We start from the raw sequence: 15,193 nt of genomic DNA on the forward strand, positions 1-15,193 counted from the left end.
CTCTCGCCCCTGCCACGTCAGCTCTCGCGTTCACTCTCGCCTCTGCTGCTCCAGTGCACACGCTGTAGCAGGCTATAGCCTCAGCCCACAGCCACATCAGCTTTTCTATTTCAGAATTAAATAATTCACACAGATTTGTTTCAACGCTTACAAATCACACAACATAATATTTTTTTATTGAATTTAAAATTACAAAGTGTATAATAATTAAAAGAAAAGTACATGACAATTAAAAAATTACATAACAATTAATAGAAAATTACATAAATCTAATTATGACCTCCAACAGGTAGGGATGTTTATAGATGAATTGGGAATGAAATTTGTGATTTTTTGCAATTTTTTCGAATTTTTTGGACTCCAAACGGTAAAAAACGGCTAGTCCACGTGGCACACGTGGACCAATCACGTCGCGCCACCGCACTCTCGCCCCGTCAGTGCGTCGCCCCCCTCTCGCTTCCCTCTCGCCTCCCTCTCGCCCAGACGCGCGCGCCAACGCGGGCGAGAGCGGGGCGATATCGCCCGCTCTCGCCGGGCGTGAGTGCCGTCGCCCTCTCGCCTGCCTATCGCCTCGCGCGGGGCGGTAGAGGGCCCTTCTCGCCTCCCTTCTAGCCCCCATTGCCACCAGCCTTAGGACTTGTTCGGTTAGCTCTCAATCAATGTGGATTGAGTGAGATTGGATAAGTTTAAATTCCAAGCAAGTGAAGCAAATATTGGGGTTAAACCGAACAAGCACTTAGGCTCACTCCAACGGAGCAGCCATCCGGCCAAGCAAAGCTAAAATAGCTGCCATGTAGCCACTGTAGCAGTGCAATCCTTGAAGTGAAGCACCAAGTTCACCGAATGTTTTTAGCGTGGTAACCGCGTGGTGGTGCTATGAGATCTCAGAACCATTGCTTAGAAGCACAAGAAGTTTCTTGTCAACTCCTCTTTCAATCATAATCTCAACAGCCTTCAACTTTCCAACCTTTTATCAAAGATGCAAGTCTTGCAAACACATTTTTCATACATTGCTCATTTTCCGCAAATAAGGAGATCTACAATTTGATCCATGGGAATTCTTACTAAATTTCATCAGCAATCACGCCATCAACATGCTCAGATACCTTAGGTAGAATAGAAGAGAAGTTGACTAGAGCTGAATTATCTTCACAGGAACCAAGAAGATCAAATAATCTATCTATGGAACCTACCATTTGAAAAAGAGCAAGATTTATGTAGTCTCCTGGAACAAACATAACTGCAATTGCGGTAGTGCAGAATTGCTCATTCCGTCATTAATCCGTGTTAAAACAACAAGACTACATGTAACATCGTTTGCATTGCACTAACGACGGCGCCTTGTTCACGTAGCTAGGTCCCCAAGAGGAAGAGGAAGTGCGACTTCTTCGTTGGTTGGTGTTGACACCTTTTTCGGGCGCCAAACACTCAACAAGAACCGGCGGCGGTGCTCTCTGGTCAGGCGCGGACGGTCCGCGGCACAGGGCCGGACGGTCCGCGACCTGGCGCAGGGGCTAGGGTTCCCTGCCTGACGGCCGGACGGTCCGCACCTACAGGCCGGACGGTCCGCGCGTGCGCAGGGGGCGGCGAAAGTCGCCGGCGACGCCTGGATCTCGCTCCCGGGAGGGACCCCGTCGGGGAGGAGAGATCCTAGGTGTTGTCTAGGCTCGGTAGGCCGACCTAGACTCCTCTAATCAACGCAGAGTCGAAGAGAGGCGGAGAATTTGGAGATTGAGAGGCTAAACTAGAACTAGACTAGAACTATTCCTAATGCGTAAGGTAAAAACGAGAAATAGACTTGATTTGTTCGATTGTTGGGGGCTTCAATCGGCCGTAGCCCTTCATCTATATAAAGGGGGAGGTCTGGATCTGTTTCCAACTGTTTCCCGAGTTAATCCCGCGGTTTTAGGTAACAAATCTCGCGAGAAACTAGGAACCCTAACTGACTCTGCGCGCGCGCGGACCGTCCGCGCCACCACCGCGGACTGTCCGGACCGCGGACCGTCCGGCCTCAGCGCCGGACTGTCTGCGCTGCTTAATTTGACTTCCAACATATGCCCCCCTGCCTTTTGGTGAAGGTTGACGAACCAAAAGCATATGAACTAAACCTGATGTAAGTCACCGGCTTTTCAATATGGAGCTCATTCAATAAAGCACCAATGTATAAAGGCCGTTTCAGATTGTATCTTTCTCGTCCATGACCGTTTGATCAATGGATCAATAGGAATAGAATGGAGGTGCCCCCCAACCTGGATAGACAAAGGGACTATACATATACCATGGATTCATCATCGTACCATTCCATGTTTGAACATGATAATATACCGACGATGAGTAAACGGGTGGAAAGTACCTTGGTCTCATAGGATGAATAGGCGATGCTTGTTGTGTCGCCTTTCGAGCCGTTTTGTTTACCCGTTTTGTTTTAGCAGGTGACCGATGTTTCTTCGTTGACCGATCACGTAGAACGGTCTTCTTGCTAGTATTCTTGGGGAGTAACTGATCAAAGGTAGAGTCAGTTTTGATCAACCGACCATATGTGCTTTGCCGTTGCGTCTCTTTCCCTTTTAAGGCTTTGTGTGGAGGCTGACGCCTTTGGCCATAAGCGGATTGTCCGGCAGAGTTAGCCGAACCGTCTGTCTGAGCACCGGACTGTCCACACGTAGGTGTCACACCGTTTGTGATGCTCAGGCCAGGCTGTCGTGCTTGGCTCATTAATTGTGCCTGCCCCCCGGTGCCTCCGGACTTTTTAGCCTTATCGTCCGGAGCCTTTCGAGCAATCTCCTTTTGCGATATATTTGACGTGCGAGGATCGTCAATGATGATGTCTTTGCTTTTGCTTTTATCGGCCATTTCGGGCCGAACTAAGATCTTTTTGCATGCGATATCTATTGTATTAACAGGAAATGGTTGTGTGTCCACTTGCATTTCCTGAAAAGCCAATCGACCCTCATTTATGGCCGATTGTACGTGTCGACGAAAAACATTACAGTCATTGGTGGCATGAGAAAAAGAATTATGCCACTTACAATAAGCACGTCTCTTTAATTCATCTATAGGAGGGGTAGTATGAGTTAATTTAATGTTGCCATTTTTAAGTAGCTCATCAAATATCTTATCGCATTTGGCAACATTAAAGGTAAATTTAATCTCTTCTTGCCGATTCTTTTGAACCGGCTGTAAGGAAGAACATGCTGAAGATTTGGCCTTTGTTGGCCAAATAAACTCAACGGTATATACATCTGCGGATTCATCATCTGAACTATCACGCTCTATTAGATGTATAGTACGGGCGGCCGATTTTGATGTCTCTTTAAATCGGCTTTCACAGGCTAAAGCCCGCTGATGTAGCTGGGCTATCGAAAAGAACTGGGTCCCATCTAATTTGTCTCTTAAGTAGGATAGCAACCCATTAAAAGCTAACCCTGCTAGCTCTTTGTCTGCGACATGGATCCGAAAGCATCGGTTTCTAGTGTCCCGGAACCTCCGGATATAATCATTAACCGATTCTTCGCGTCCTTGTCGAACTGAAGCTAAGTCAGCTAACCCTAATTCATATTCCCCGGTAAAGAAATGTTCATGAAATTTACTTTCTAACTCATTCCAGGAATTAATGGAATTAGGAGGCAGGGCGGCGTACCATGCAAAAGCGGTACCAGTAAGGGATAAAGAAAATAACCGAACACGAAATGCTTCTCCATCGGCCAATTCGCCTAGGTGTGCTAGGAACTGGCCTATGTGTTCGTGTGTGCTTCTCCCATTCTCACCAGAAAACTTAGAAAATTCTGGTATCCTTGCCCCTTGTGGATATGGGACAGTGTCAAACCGGTGATTATACGGCTTTTGGTATGATTGCCCTACTCTGGCTACACTAACTCCGAACTTATCTCGAAATAGTTCAGTCATCTCTTCCCTAATTTTCTCCATTGCACCCGGTGGCAAACCACCGGATCCTGGGCTGTGGGGATCATTTGGTCGGGCATTAGTATACCGACTTTCTTGCCGTGACCGATCGATAGTGTTGATCGGTCTGTGATTGTATGGTGCGTTATGGTTTAAATATGTAGAGGGCGAAACATACTGCTGCTGTGGTGTGTAATAATTTGGTGCATGGTGTGCCACAACAGGTTCTGCGTATGCGTATCCAGCTTGTCCGGTGGTAAATCCGAACTGACCGGTTGCGTTTGCCATTATCGGGACGCCATGTGGTAGTCCTGGTGCGGGCCCAGACTGTCCGGCAGGGAAAGCCGGACGGTCCGCGTAAGGGCCGGACGGTCCGGGCAGAAGCTCGGACGGTCCGACCGCGTCCATGGTCACCGGTCTACCAAGCAGGGACGGCGGTGGTCCTAGGGCGGCCCCAGATTGTCCAGCAGAGCAAGCCGGACGGTCTGCATATGGGCCGGACGGTCCGGGCAGAAGCTCGGACGGTCCGACCGTGTTCATGGGTGCCGATCTACCAAGCAGGGATGGCGGTGGTGGTACTTGTCCTGTATATGAGTTCATCGGCATACCATATAATGGCTGGGGCTGTAAATTCCCATTTGTTGCCGATGTATTAGACATAGATATCCTGTTACTAGTCTCATATGATGGAAAACTAGGAGCAACAGACTTCTCCAACGTACGCGTTAATTTTCTAATTGACTCTTCTAACCCCACAATCTGTTGTTTCATTTGATCCTGCTGCTGATCTACATACTGTTTAATAAATTGGATGTCGTCGGGTTTACTTACGTTGGGGACTTGAAGCGAAGATAGAAGAGATGCGACGTCGGTCTCTCCATGTTTGACAACTTTCTGGTGGCGATCCACCGTGTATTGTGATAAGAATTTCTCCCTCGCTTGACGCATGTAGTCCTCGTATTGTTGTTGCTCATCGGTCGTCAGACTTTCAACAGCCGGCTTCAGGATATTGTCCGGGGAGATATCGGTGTGATCTTTAGAACCGGCCATTTGAGGGCCTGATTTTTAGTAGATCTAAACACCTTCCCCAGCGGAGTCGCCAAAAGTATGTTGACACCTTTTTCGGGCGCCAAACACTCAACAAGAACCGGCGGCGGTGCTCTCTGGTCAGGCGCGGACGGTCCGCGGCACAGGGCCGGACGGTCCGCGACCTGGCGTAGGGGCTAGGGTTCCCTGCCTGACGGCCGGACGGTCCGCACCTACAGGCCGGACGGTCCGCGCGTGCGCAGGGGGCGGCGAAAGTCGCCGGCGACGCCTGGATCTCGCTCCCGGGAGGGACCCCGTCGGGGAGGAGAGATCCTAGGTGTTGTCTAGGCTCGGTAGGCCGACCTAGACTCCTCTAATCAACGCAGAGTCGAAGAGAGGCGGAGAATTTGGAGATTGAGAGGCTAAACTAGAACTAGACTAGAACTATTCCTAATGCGTAAGGTAAAAACGAGAAATAGACTTGATTTGTTCGATTGTTGGGGGCTTCAATCGGCCGTAGCCCTTCATCTATATAAAGGGGGAGGTCTGGATCCGTTTCCAACTGTTTCCCGAGTTAATCCCGCGGTTTTAGGTAACAAATCTCGCGAGAAACTAGGAACCCTAACTGACTCTGCGCGCGCGCGGACCGTCCGCGCCACCACCGCGGACTGTCCGGACCGCGGACCGTCCGGCCTCAGCGCCGGACTGTCCGCGCTGCTCAATTTGACTTCCAACAGTTAGGGCGGCACCTAATAATAAGGTTTGGTAGACAATGAAGGGCGTGGCGCTGGTGGTGCGTACGTACGGTGGGAGAGCTAGTCAGTCAGTCTGACCATGTTATCGGGCAAAGCAAGCAGGCGCGACAACTGTGGTGGCGTGCAGTGTGGCACTGCATTGGCCAGCAAGGCTAGCTAGCTAGCATCATTCATGAGTCCTAGCTGCTCGGTATCGGTATTGCTCTCTCTCTCTCTCCCTGCGAGCATGGATGGATGGACGGGTCGGGCATCGGAGCATGATGAGTGGCTTCCTAGCTCCCCGCCGCCGGTTGCTTTGACGGCAGGTAGACCGCAACACGCGCGCGCGCACGTACGGACGGCGAGCTGTTAATGGTGCTACGGCAATCTCGCGGTCGCGGAGGAGGCTTGCACTGCGCGCGCGCGTACACGGTTGGAGTTGGAGGTGGTGACTGCTGGCTTTAATGGCGTTGCCCGGGGGGGTTTAACGTGCCGGCGTTTGCAGTTGGGACGTGCGCGCGGATTATGTACGTACGTTACGTGTACTCGATCGATCCATCGCCGGAACCGGTGGATGGATCTCGGTGGGGGTTTTAATCACCGGGGGTCCGTACCAGGTAGTACGCAGTTTTCGTATGCGTACTTGACGCTTAATTAGCTGTGTGCGTGCGTGTGCGCATAGGCGTCGTGACTCGTGAGGGAGGCTGGCTGTGGGTCGAACGAAGGGGAGTGAGATCGATGCGTGAGACGCCGGATGACGGGCGGTTCGGTCGATGCGCGTGTATGGATGTGGGCCGGTCCCGGCGAGGTTTTTGACCTGGGGCAGAGATGCACGTTACTCGTACCGGGCCGCCGGGACCATGGCGCGGGCGGGCGGAACGTGGTGGTTTCCCCGTGAACCCATTTGGTTGCAAGGGAACAAAAACGCCCCCCTCCTCTCTCTCTCCCTTGCTCTCTGCTCTCCGCTGTGACCGGAGTAAACCAAACCCGCCTCGGCCCCCCCGACCCGAGTCACCAAGGAATCTAAGGAAGACATGGCCACGACCCACGAGCCTCGTCCCGTGGAATTTTAACCCGCTACATACATGATACATCCCCCGACGCGGGAGGCCGATCAGATACACCACCGCCGTTCCATTGATGGGAGGGAGGAGGCGTCGGCGTCGGCGGAGGAGCTGCAAAAGGCGAACGCAAGGAATCTTCCAATCAGGAGGCGCGAGGACATTCGCTCGCTAGTAGTACAGTACACCCTAACCATTCCTTCTCCGTCCTGACAGCGCGATGAGCAATTAACCGAGCCCCACGCATCAGCTCAGCGCGTTTAAAAAAAAATGGGGGTGTGTGTATTTTTATGATAAGAGCACAGGGCACAGCAGCAACTATAGATGCCCAAACGGGCGGCCCGGCCCGACCCGGCACGGGCCCGTTAGGCACGATGGATAATCGGGCCGTGCCCGGCCGGCCCGCGTGCCGCAGCCGCGGCCCAGGCACGGCACGGCGGCCTGGTAGTCGTGCCGGGCCGGCCCGTTAAACCGCCACGCTCTCCTATTAAATGAGGGAAAATAGCAAAAAACTATGTCTGGGTGAGAAATTGAACCCGCGACCTCCCTCTAACAGGCTGAAAGCACTAACTGAAACAGACTAACCAGTAGAACTCGACTGCATTTGTTGTAAATATCGAATATAAAATGTAAATATATATATATTATATTTTGTAAAATAAAAAACATATAATCGTGCCGGGCCGGGCCGGCACTGCGGGCCGAGCCAGCGGCCCAAGCACGGCACGGTTCTCGTGTCGGGCCCGGCTCGGCACTATTAAACGGGCCGTGCTTCGGGCCGGCCCGTTAGGCACGGCCCATTTGGCCATCTATAGCAGCAACCACCACCAATAAAAAAAACAAAACTACTAATCATTACCGCCGCTTTATTCTGTTCCCGCCGATTAGTGCCTAGGTTAATCATGTAGCCCAGTGGGCGCGCCTGGGCGGGACGTGAAATCCGCGCCGCGTATCTCTGGCCGCGAGCGATGATTTTAGGATTTGTAAATAAATAAATAAATAATCAGGCGGAGGGTATAGTGCGGCCAGGGGGATCACATGGGGAGGTTAACACGGAGTCTGAGCGGGAGCAGACTGGTAGGTAGCTGGGCCTGTTCTGTTCTCCGGTCCTGTGCGCTGCGCTGCGCAGCTTGCCCAATGGCTGCCTGCCACCTACACACACGCGCACAGCTCACCTTCTTCCTTCCTCCTCCTCCTCATCATTCGTCGTCGTCGTCTCTCCTTCTCGCTCACACGCAAACACACTGATTATTACCATATAAATCGTCGAGGGAGGCCGGGCTTTGCCTTCCAGAACTCACCACCACCACCACGCACACACACACACGACACGCGCATAGGGACACGGACTCGACAGAGCTGTGTTAGTGAGTAGATACCTACAGCTACAGAGTGGTAGCAAAAGAGAGAGAGGGACGTGTGCAGACGCGTACAAAAAAATACAGAGGGAACTGAGCTAAGCTAGCCAGCCCCGACCGACACTCGGCTGGTGAATTCCGGCCCATAATTTCTATATATCGCGTTCCCGTCCCTCCCCCCCACGTACTTCACTCGACACCTCCCGCGCCACCTTCTTCTCTTCTCCCCTCCCTCCCTCCCTCCCCCCCGCTCCTCCTCTGTCTTCCACTCATCCTCACACAACCTAGAAGAGCAGACGAGGCAGCTAGCTTCAGGTTCTTGGTCTCCGTTGATCCTCTCCTCCCACCCAGACCCTGCTCGGCCTCTTCTCTCTTGCCGAGAGAGAGAGAGAGAGAGAGAGAGAGAGATACAGGGGAGCCAGCTACCTCCGGCCGCCGCCAGGCAGGCAGAGAGGGAGGGCGCGCCCGGCATTATGGCGGCGGGGCAGCAGCAGGCGAGCGGCGGCGCCAAGCACGGGTGCGTGTGCGGGTTCCCCGTGTGCGCGTGCGCCGGCGCCGCGGCGGTGGCGTCCGCCGCGTCCTCCGCCGACATGGACCGCGTGGCCGTGGCCGCCACCGAGGGCCAGATCGGCGCCGTCAACGACGAGAGCTGGATCGCCGTCGACCTCAGCGACGACGGCCTGTCCGCCGACGGCGCCGACCCGGGCGTCGCGCTCGAGGACCGCCCCGTCTTCCGCACCGAGAAGATCAAGGGCGTCCTCCTCCACCCCTACAGGTATACTCCTCCTCCGTTCCTATCCTAACGATCCATATCTGCTCTGAGGTCTGAGCTGAGCTTCGGTTCATTCACCTCGCCGGCGCGCGCACGCCGCACGCCGCGCGCGTCTGCATTGACCGGCCTCGCCGCCGGTCGTCACACGCTACGACGCCAGAGCACGTCGAGCCAGTCTCCCACCCCACTACACTACGCCCCAAGCACTAGTCCTAGGTTGCAGTTGCAGCTGTGAATTAGTAATAAACAAAAAAAACCAGGCAGTTAAAATTGCAATATAATCTCTTCAATCCGGCTCGGACAAGTGCACGTTACAGTTAGGCAGGCACAGTGGATGAGTGGACCCTCCTCCTCGTCGCCTGGCCCCCCGCCCTCTGGGATACCGCGTCTCCCGTTGTGCTGTCGGCACTGGCGCCACCGCCGCTGCAGGGTGGGGCCAGCCGCCAGCTGGCGCGGGGCGGAACGTTGGGGCCTTGGGGGGAGAGTTAAATAAATTCGGTGGTTTCCGGGACCCTCCCACTGCCAGGTGGGGTCCGTCCGCCCCGGGCGGGGGCTCGTAGTCGTAGTACATTTTTACTACCTGCTCTGGAGTCTGGAGTAATAACGGGAGGCGGCCGACACTAGGCGTGGCTCGCATGTGAGAGTCCAAGCAAAGGCAAAGCCATCATTGAAAGCCTCCAAATTCCGGTAAAGACCCATTTATGATTAGTGAGAAAGTCCGGGGGTAATAACTGCAAAGTGCCTTATTGTTGTCTGTCCACTAATTGCCCTTTTGGGAGAAAAAAAGCTGGGGTAGTGGTAGCCCCCTCCTTTGGGGGTTTGGATTGGATTCTTCTAGAGGGCTCAACTGTCTTTCTTTTTTACGGGGTTGCATCTAGTCCTAGCTTTCATGGAGCTTGCGCATCCAGGGAAAAGGACCGGCACGTCTCTAAAAGCACAGGCTCGTTAGATAGAGGAAGGAAAAGCTGGGGTAGTGGTAGCTCCACATTAGCCTCTGCCTCGGCATGGTGACAGCTCGAGACGGAGGGGATTAGATCTCGGCCTATTTACAGCTCAGACCGTAGCAGTACCTGGCTCTGGCTGTAGAGGACTACCACGTACTTTCCAAGTCCACGCTGTACAGCAGCACTGCGTGCATCCCTCACACACACCACACCGTATCGGGCTACTACCGGAGCATACATACACACACACAGACATGAGTGGTAGGGAAGCTTGCCAGGAAATTATTCCAGGCGGGCCCCTGACACGAGAGCATGATTGCAGCGGGCCCAGGCTTGTAGGTGACGGACCCCCCAAGTGGAAACAAAAGAGACCTGTTGTTTCCAGAAGCGAAAAAAAAAACAGAAAGCGAAGAGGAGAAATGTGGCGGGGGTAAAGAAACCGTTATTCCTGGCAAATCAATGCCGCGCTGCCTCTCTGGGGCATGGGGCGGGGCCCACCGAGCGGCGGCCTTGCCTTGCCTTGCCTGGCTGGCAGGCGCTGGCGCTTTCACGCCGCGGGCCCGTGGGATGGGAGTGATGACTGATGAGTGGACGGAACGGACGAGCTCCTCCCCCGCGTGTCGGTGGCGTGGCGTCGTGCCAGCTCACGCGCATTGACTGCCTCTGACACCCGCACCACGCCAGCCAGCGGCTCCGTTTCCTCGCCCTCACATGATTGGTTGGTGGGCTGGTGCTTTTCGCCGCGGGTGGACGGACGGACGGACACGCCTGTGGGTGGCAGCGCACATATGCATAGCATGCTCGCCGACACGATGCACGTTCCTTCTTCCCGTAACCCGGACGGCCGGACCCCTCCAATTATTGCACGACCCAACATCGTGCGTGCACGCACTCGCTCAATCACCACTCGCGCTTTATATGATTTTTTTATTTACATATAACCATTCACCATGATTTGCAAAAAAAATTTGTTAAACTTAAAATCTGTCATAGAAAAAAAGTACTAGTGAACTGTGGGTGAAAACAAAATTTATTCACGACTGGATTTGGGGTGGCTGCAGGGTGCTGATCTTCGTCCGGCTGATCGCGTTCACGCTGTTCGTAATCTGGCGCATCTCGCACCGCAACCCGGACGCGCTGTGGCTGTGGGTGACGTCGATCGCGGGCGAGTTCTGGTTCGGCTTCTCGTGGCTGCTGGACCAGCTGCCGAAGCTGAACCCGATCAACCGCGTGCCGGACCTGGCGGCGCTGCGGCAGCGGTTCGACCGCGCGGGCGGGGGCGCCGGCGGAGGGACGTCGCTGCTGCCGGGGCTGGACGTGTTCGTGACGACGGCGGACCCGTTCAAGGAGCCGATCCTGAGCACGGCCAACTCCGTGCTGTCCATCCTGGCCGCCGACTACCCCGTGGAGCGCAACACGTGCTACCTCTCCGACGACTCCGGGATGCTGCTCACCTACGAGGCCATGGCGGAGGCCGCCAAGTTCGCCACCGTCTGGGTGCCCTTCTGCCGCAAGCACGGCATCGAGCCGCGCGGCCCCGAGAGCTACTTCGACCTCAAGTCCCACCCTTACATGGGCCGCTCCCAGGAGGACTTCGTCAACGACCGCCGCCGCGTGCGCAAGGACTACGACGAGTTCAAGGCGCGCATCAACGGCCTCGACCACGACATCAAGCAGAGGTCCGACGCGTACAACGCCGCCAGGGGGCTCAAGGACGGCGAGCCCAGGGCAACCTGGATGGCCGACGGCACCCAGTGGGAGGGCACATGGGTTGAGCCCTCCGAGAACCACCGCAAGGGAGACCACGCCGGCATCGTACTGGTCAGTCTTTTTTCTTCTCTTCAATTGCTTAATTTGCGCCATTAAATAAATTATTACATTACTAGTACTAGTACGTCCCTAGATAGCCAGATTTTTTGCATGGGTATGTATGAATGCAGTGTGGCCGAAATCGGTTAGTAGATGAGGGGTGGTTTTCCAGGGGATTTGACGGAATGGACGCGGCCGGCTGATGGTGGAGAGCGCAACCACCGCCGCGCGCGTACACTGAATTGCCCAGACACAGACAGAGCCATCCAGCAGCAAGAAGACCACACGCACTGTCCCATTGAACCCTAGTGTGACGAGGTGGTTGGGGTGGTCCTTTCCCCCCCGACACCACCACAGAATCGCCTTTAAGCCCCCAATTCAATTGGCCACTGGTGGATTCCTGATTAGGGGCTGTGCTGTGCAGCTGTGCTGTGCTGTGGCCTTTCTTCGGTCGCCCTCAATCATTGATTCCCCGGATAATTTACTCTGCTCTACCTCTACCCACCTCCATTATATATATAGTTAATAAAATCACCACTTGGTTGACAGTTTTACTAATTATTAACCGTCAGTTTCAGTTTCACTTTCACAAAGTACTGTAGGAGACGAGTAATTAATTAACTACTTATTACACATTTACCATCACAAAGTTAACCCACTGTAAAAAAAAACTGCAGGTGCTTCTGAACCACCCGAGCCACAGCCGTCAGCTCGGCCCGCCGGCGAGCGCGGACAACCCGCTGGACTTGAGCATGGTGGACGTGCGGCTCCCGATGCTGGTGTACGTGTCCCGCGAGAAGCGGCCCGGGCACAACCACCAGAAGAAGGCCGGCGCCATGAACGCGCTGACCCGGTGCTCCGCGGTGCTGTCCAACTCGCCCTTCATCCTCAACCTGGACTGCGACCACTACATCAACAACTCGCAGGCGCTGCGCGCGGGCATCTGCTTCATGCTCGGCCGCGACAGCGACACGGTGGCCTTCGTGCAGTTCCCGCAGCGCTTCGAGGGCGTGGACCCCACGGACCTGTACGCCAACCACAACCGCATCTTCTTCGACGGCACGCTCAGGGCGCTGGACGGCATGCAGGGCCCCATCTACGTGGGCACGGGCTGCCTGTTCCGCCGCATCACGCTCTACGGCTTCGACCCGCCGCGGATCAACGTGGGCGGGCCGTGCTTCCCGGCGCTGGGCGGCATGTTCGCCAAGGCCAAGTACGAGAAGCCCGGGCTGGAGCTCACCACCACCAAGGCCGCCGTGGCCAAGGGCAAGCACGGCTTCCTGCCCATGCCCAAGAAGTCGTACGGCAAGTCGGACGCGTTCGCGGACACCATCCCGATGGCGTCGCACCCGTCGCCGTTCGCGGCCGCCTCGGCCGCCTCCGTCGTGGCGGACGAGGCGACCATCGCCGAGGCCGTGGCGGTGTGCGCGGCGGCGTACGAGAAGAAGACCGGGTGGGGCAGCGACATCGGGTGGGTGTACGGCACGGTGACGGAGGACGTGGTGACGGGGTACCGGATGCACATCAAGGGGTGGCGGTCCCGCTACTGCTCCATCTACCCGCACGCCTTCATCGGCACCGCCCCCATCAACCTGACGGAGCGGCTGTTCCAGGTGCTCCGCTGGTCGACGGGTTCCCTGGAGATCTTCTTCTCCCGGAACAACCCGCTGTTCGGGAGCACGTTCCTGCACCCGCTGCAGCGCGTGGCGTACATCAACATCACGACGTACCCGTTCACGGCCATCTTCCTCATCTTCTACACGACGGTGCCGGCGCTGTCGTTCGTGACGGGGCACTTCATCGTGCAGCGGCCCACCACCATGTTCTACGTGTACCTGGCCATCGTGCTGGGCACGCTGCTGATCCTGGCCGTCCTGGAGGTGAAGTGGGCGGGCGTGACGGTGTTCGAGTGGTTCAGGAACGGGCAGTTCTGGATGACGGCCAGCTGCTCCGCGTACCTGGCCGCGGTGTGCCAGGTGCTGGTGAAGGTGGTGTTCAGGCGGGACATCTCGTTCAAGCTGACGTCGAAGCAGCCCGCGGGGGACGAGAAGAAGGACCCCTACGCAGACCTGTACGTGGTGCGCTGGACCTGGCTCATGGTGACGCCCATCATCATCATCCTCGTCAACATCATCGGCTCCGCCGTGGCCTTCGCCAAGGTGCTGGACGGCGAGTGGACGCACTGGCTCAAGGTGGCCGGCGGCGTCTTCTTCAACTTCTGGGTGCTCTTCCACCTCTACCCTTTCGCCAAGGGCATCCTGGGGAGGCACGGCAAGACCCCCGTGGTGGTGCTCGTCTGGTGGGCCTTCACCTTCGTCATCACCGCCGTGCTGTACATCAACATCCCCCACATCCACGGGCCAGGCGGCAAGCACGGCGGCGCGATCGGAAGGCACGGCGGCGACGCACACCACCATGGCAAGAAGTTCGACGGCTACTACCTCTGGCCGTGAAGCGCCGAGCAGCCAGCATCGTCATGCATGCACATATACCGCCTGCCCTGATGGTGACGATGGTGAGCCGCCAAGGTGAAGACTGAAGAGTACGTTCCCGTTCATCCATCCATCGTCTCCTTAGTACTGCTGCCCGGTGATTAGTCGATGAAGAGTGAAGGTGAAGGCTACCCACACACACACATTTGGTCGACGTACCCGCCAAAATTTGAATTTTTTTTCTTCCCCCTTCTTCCTTCTCATTCTTTTTTCTTTTAGTTTTGTCCAGAAATCGAAAGGTGTGTTGATTTGATTTAGTTTTTTTAATTACCGTGCCCCGTGGTAATTAATTATGTACGTACTTATATATATATACATTACGCCGAAGAGGAAGGAGCACTTTGTATAAGAGAGGAATGGGGAACGTACTTATGGGTGGGGGGCCGGGGTGTCAGCGTCTGCCTGTCTGTACTGTACATGGCTTAGAGGAGTCACATGCAGAGAGGGAGGGCCCTGGCTTTGGGGTGGTATTCTTTTGGTACATGGATCAAGAATAAATTGAATTTCATTCTTGTTGTTTGGAAAAGAGGTGTACACCCTCCTCCCTCCTGGACTCTGGTTCCTGTGGAGAGTATGTATCTTTATTATTACTGATGTACCACCTGTGTGTTGTCGGTACTGTAATTGGATAGTAAGTACTACACTGATCTGCTGGTCTAATCAATGTTGTTGTTTTATATGGATAATAATAATGATTAGTAAGTCAATGGTGAACATGAGCTTGCTGTCCATTACTCCATTGCGTGTGAATTGGAATTCCTTGTGCTCTTCACGATGGCGCGCCGGTGGGGCGAGCTGGTTGGTGCCCTAGGGCCAGCCATGTGATGGCAATATGGCATGGCAGGCCATTGCAATGCGTGGCCGTCGTCCTTGTATTTGAGCGCGGCGGCGTCCGTCGTGCCGCCCGTGACTTGTGGTGAGTGGCGAGGCAGGTGGCGGGAATCTTGTGCTGCCGGGATGGACTTGAATTGGGAGGCTGGCTTCCTAAACTGAACGTGGGTGTGTTGATGAGAGAGAGAGAGAGATAGTCATGTAAGCAAGCATGCTCCGTCCGATCGGCAAACGCGGCGCCGCGCCTGACTGTCTATGGTTGA

At 55.1% G+C, this 15,193-nt stretch overlaps 1 protein-coding gene across 1 annotated transcript; it reads left to right on the forward strand.

Moving 5' to 3' along the window:
- Positions 1 to 8,282: 8,282 nt before the first annotated feature.
- LOC103641257 (probable mixed-linked glucan synthase 6) lies at positions 8,283 to 14,815 on the forward strand. The gene is made up of 3 exons (NM_001328377.1): positions 8,283 to 8,857; positions 10,860 to 11,619; positions 12,285 to 14,815. The coding sequence occupies exons 1-3, from the start codon at positions 8,556 to 8,558 to the stop codon at positions 14,058 to 14,060; spliced, it is 2,838 nt and encodes a 945-aa protein (NP_001315306.1). The 5' UTR covers positions 8,283 to 8,555; the 3' UTR covers positions 14,061 to 14,815.
- Positions 14,816 to 15,193: the final 378 nt, after the last annotated feature.

The sequence above is a fragment of the Zea mays genome, chromosome 10 (assembly GCF_902167145.1).
Source record: "Zea mays cultivar B73 chromosome 10, Zm-B73-REFERENCE-NAM-5.0, whole genome shotgun sequence".
In the NCBI taxonomy this organism is placed as follows: domain Eukaryota; kingdom Viridiplantae; phylum Streptophyta; class Magnoliopsida; order Poales; family Poaceae; genus Zea; species Zea mays.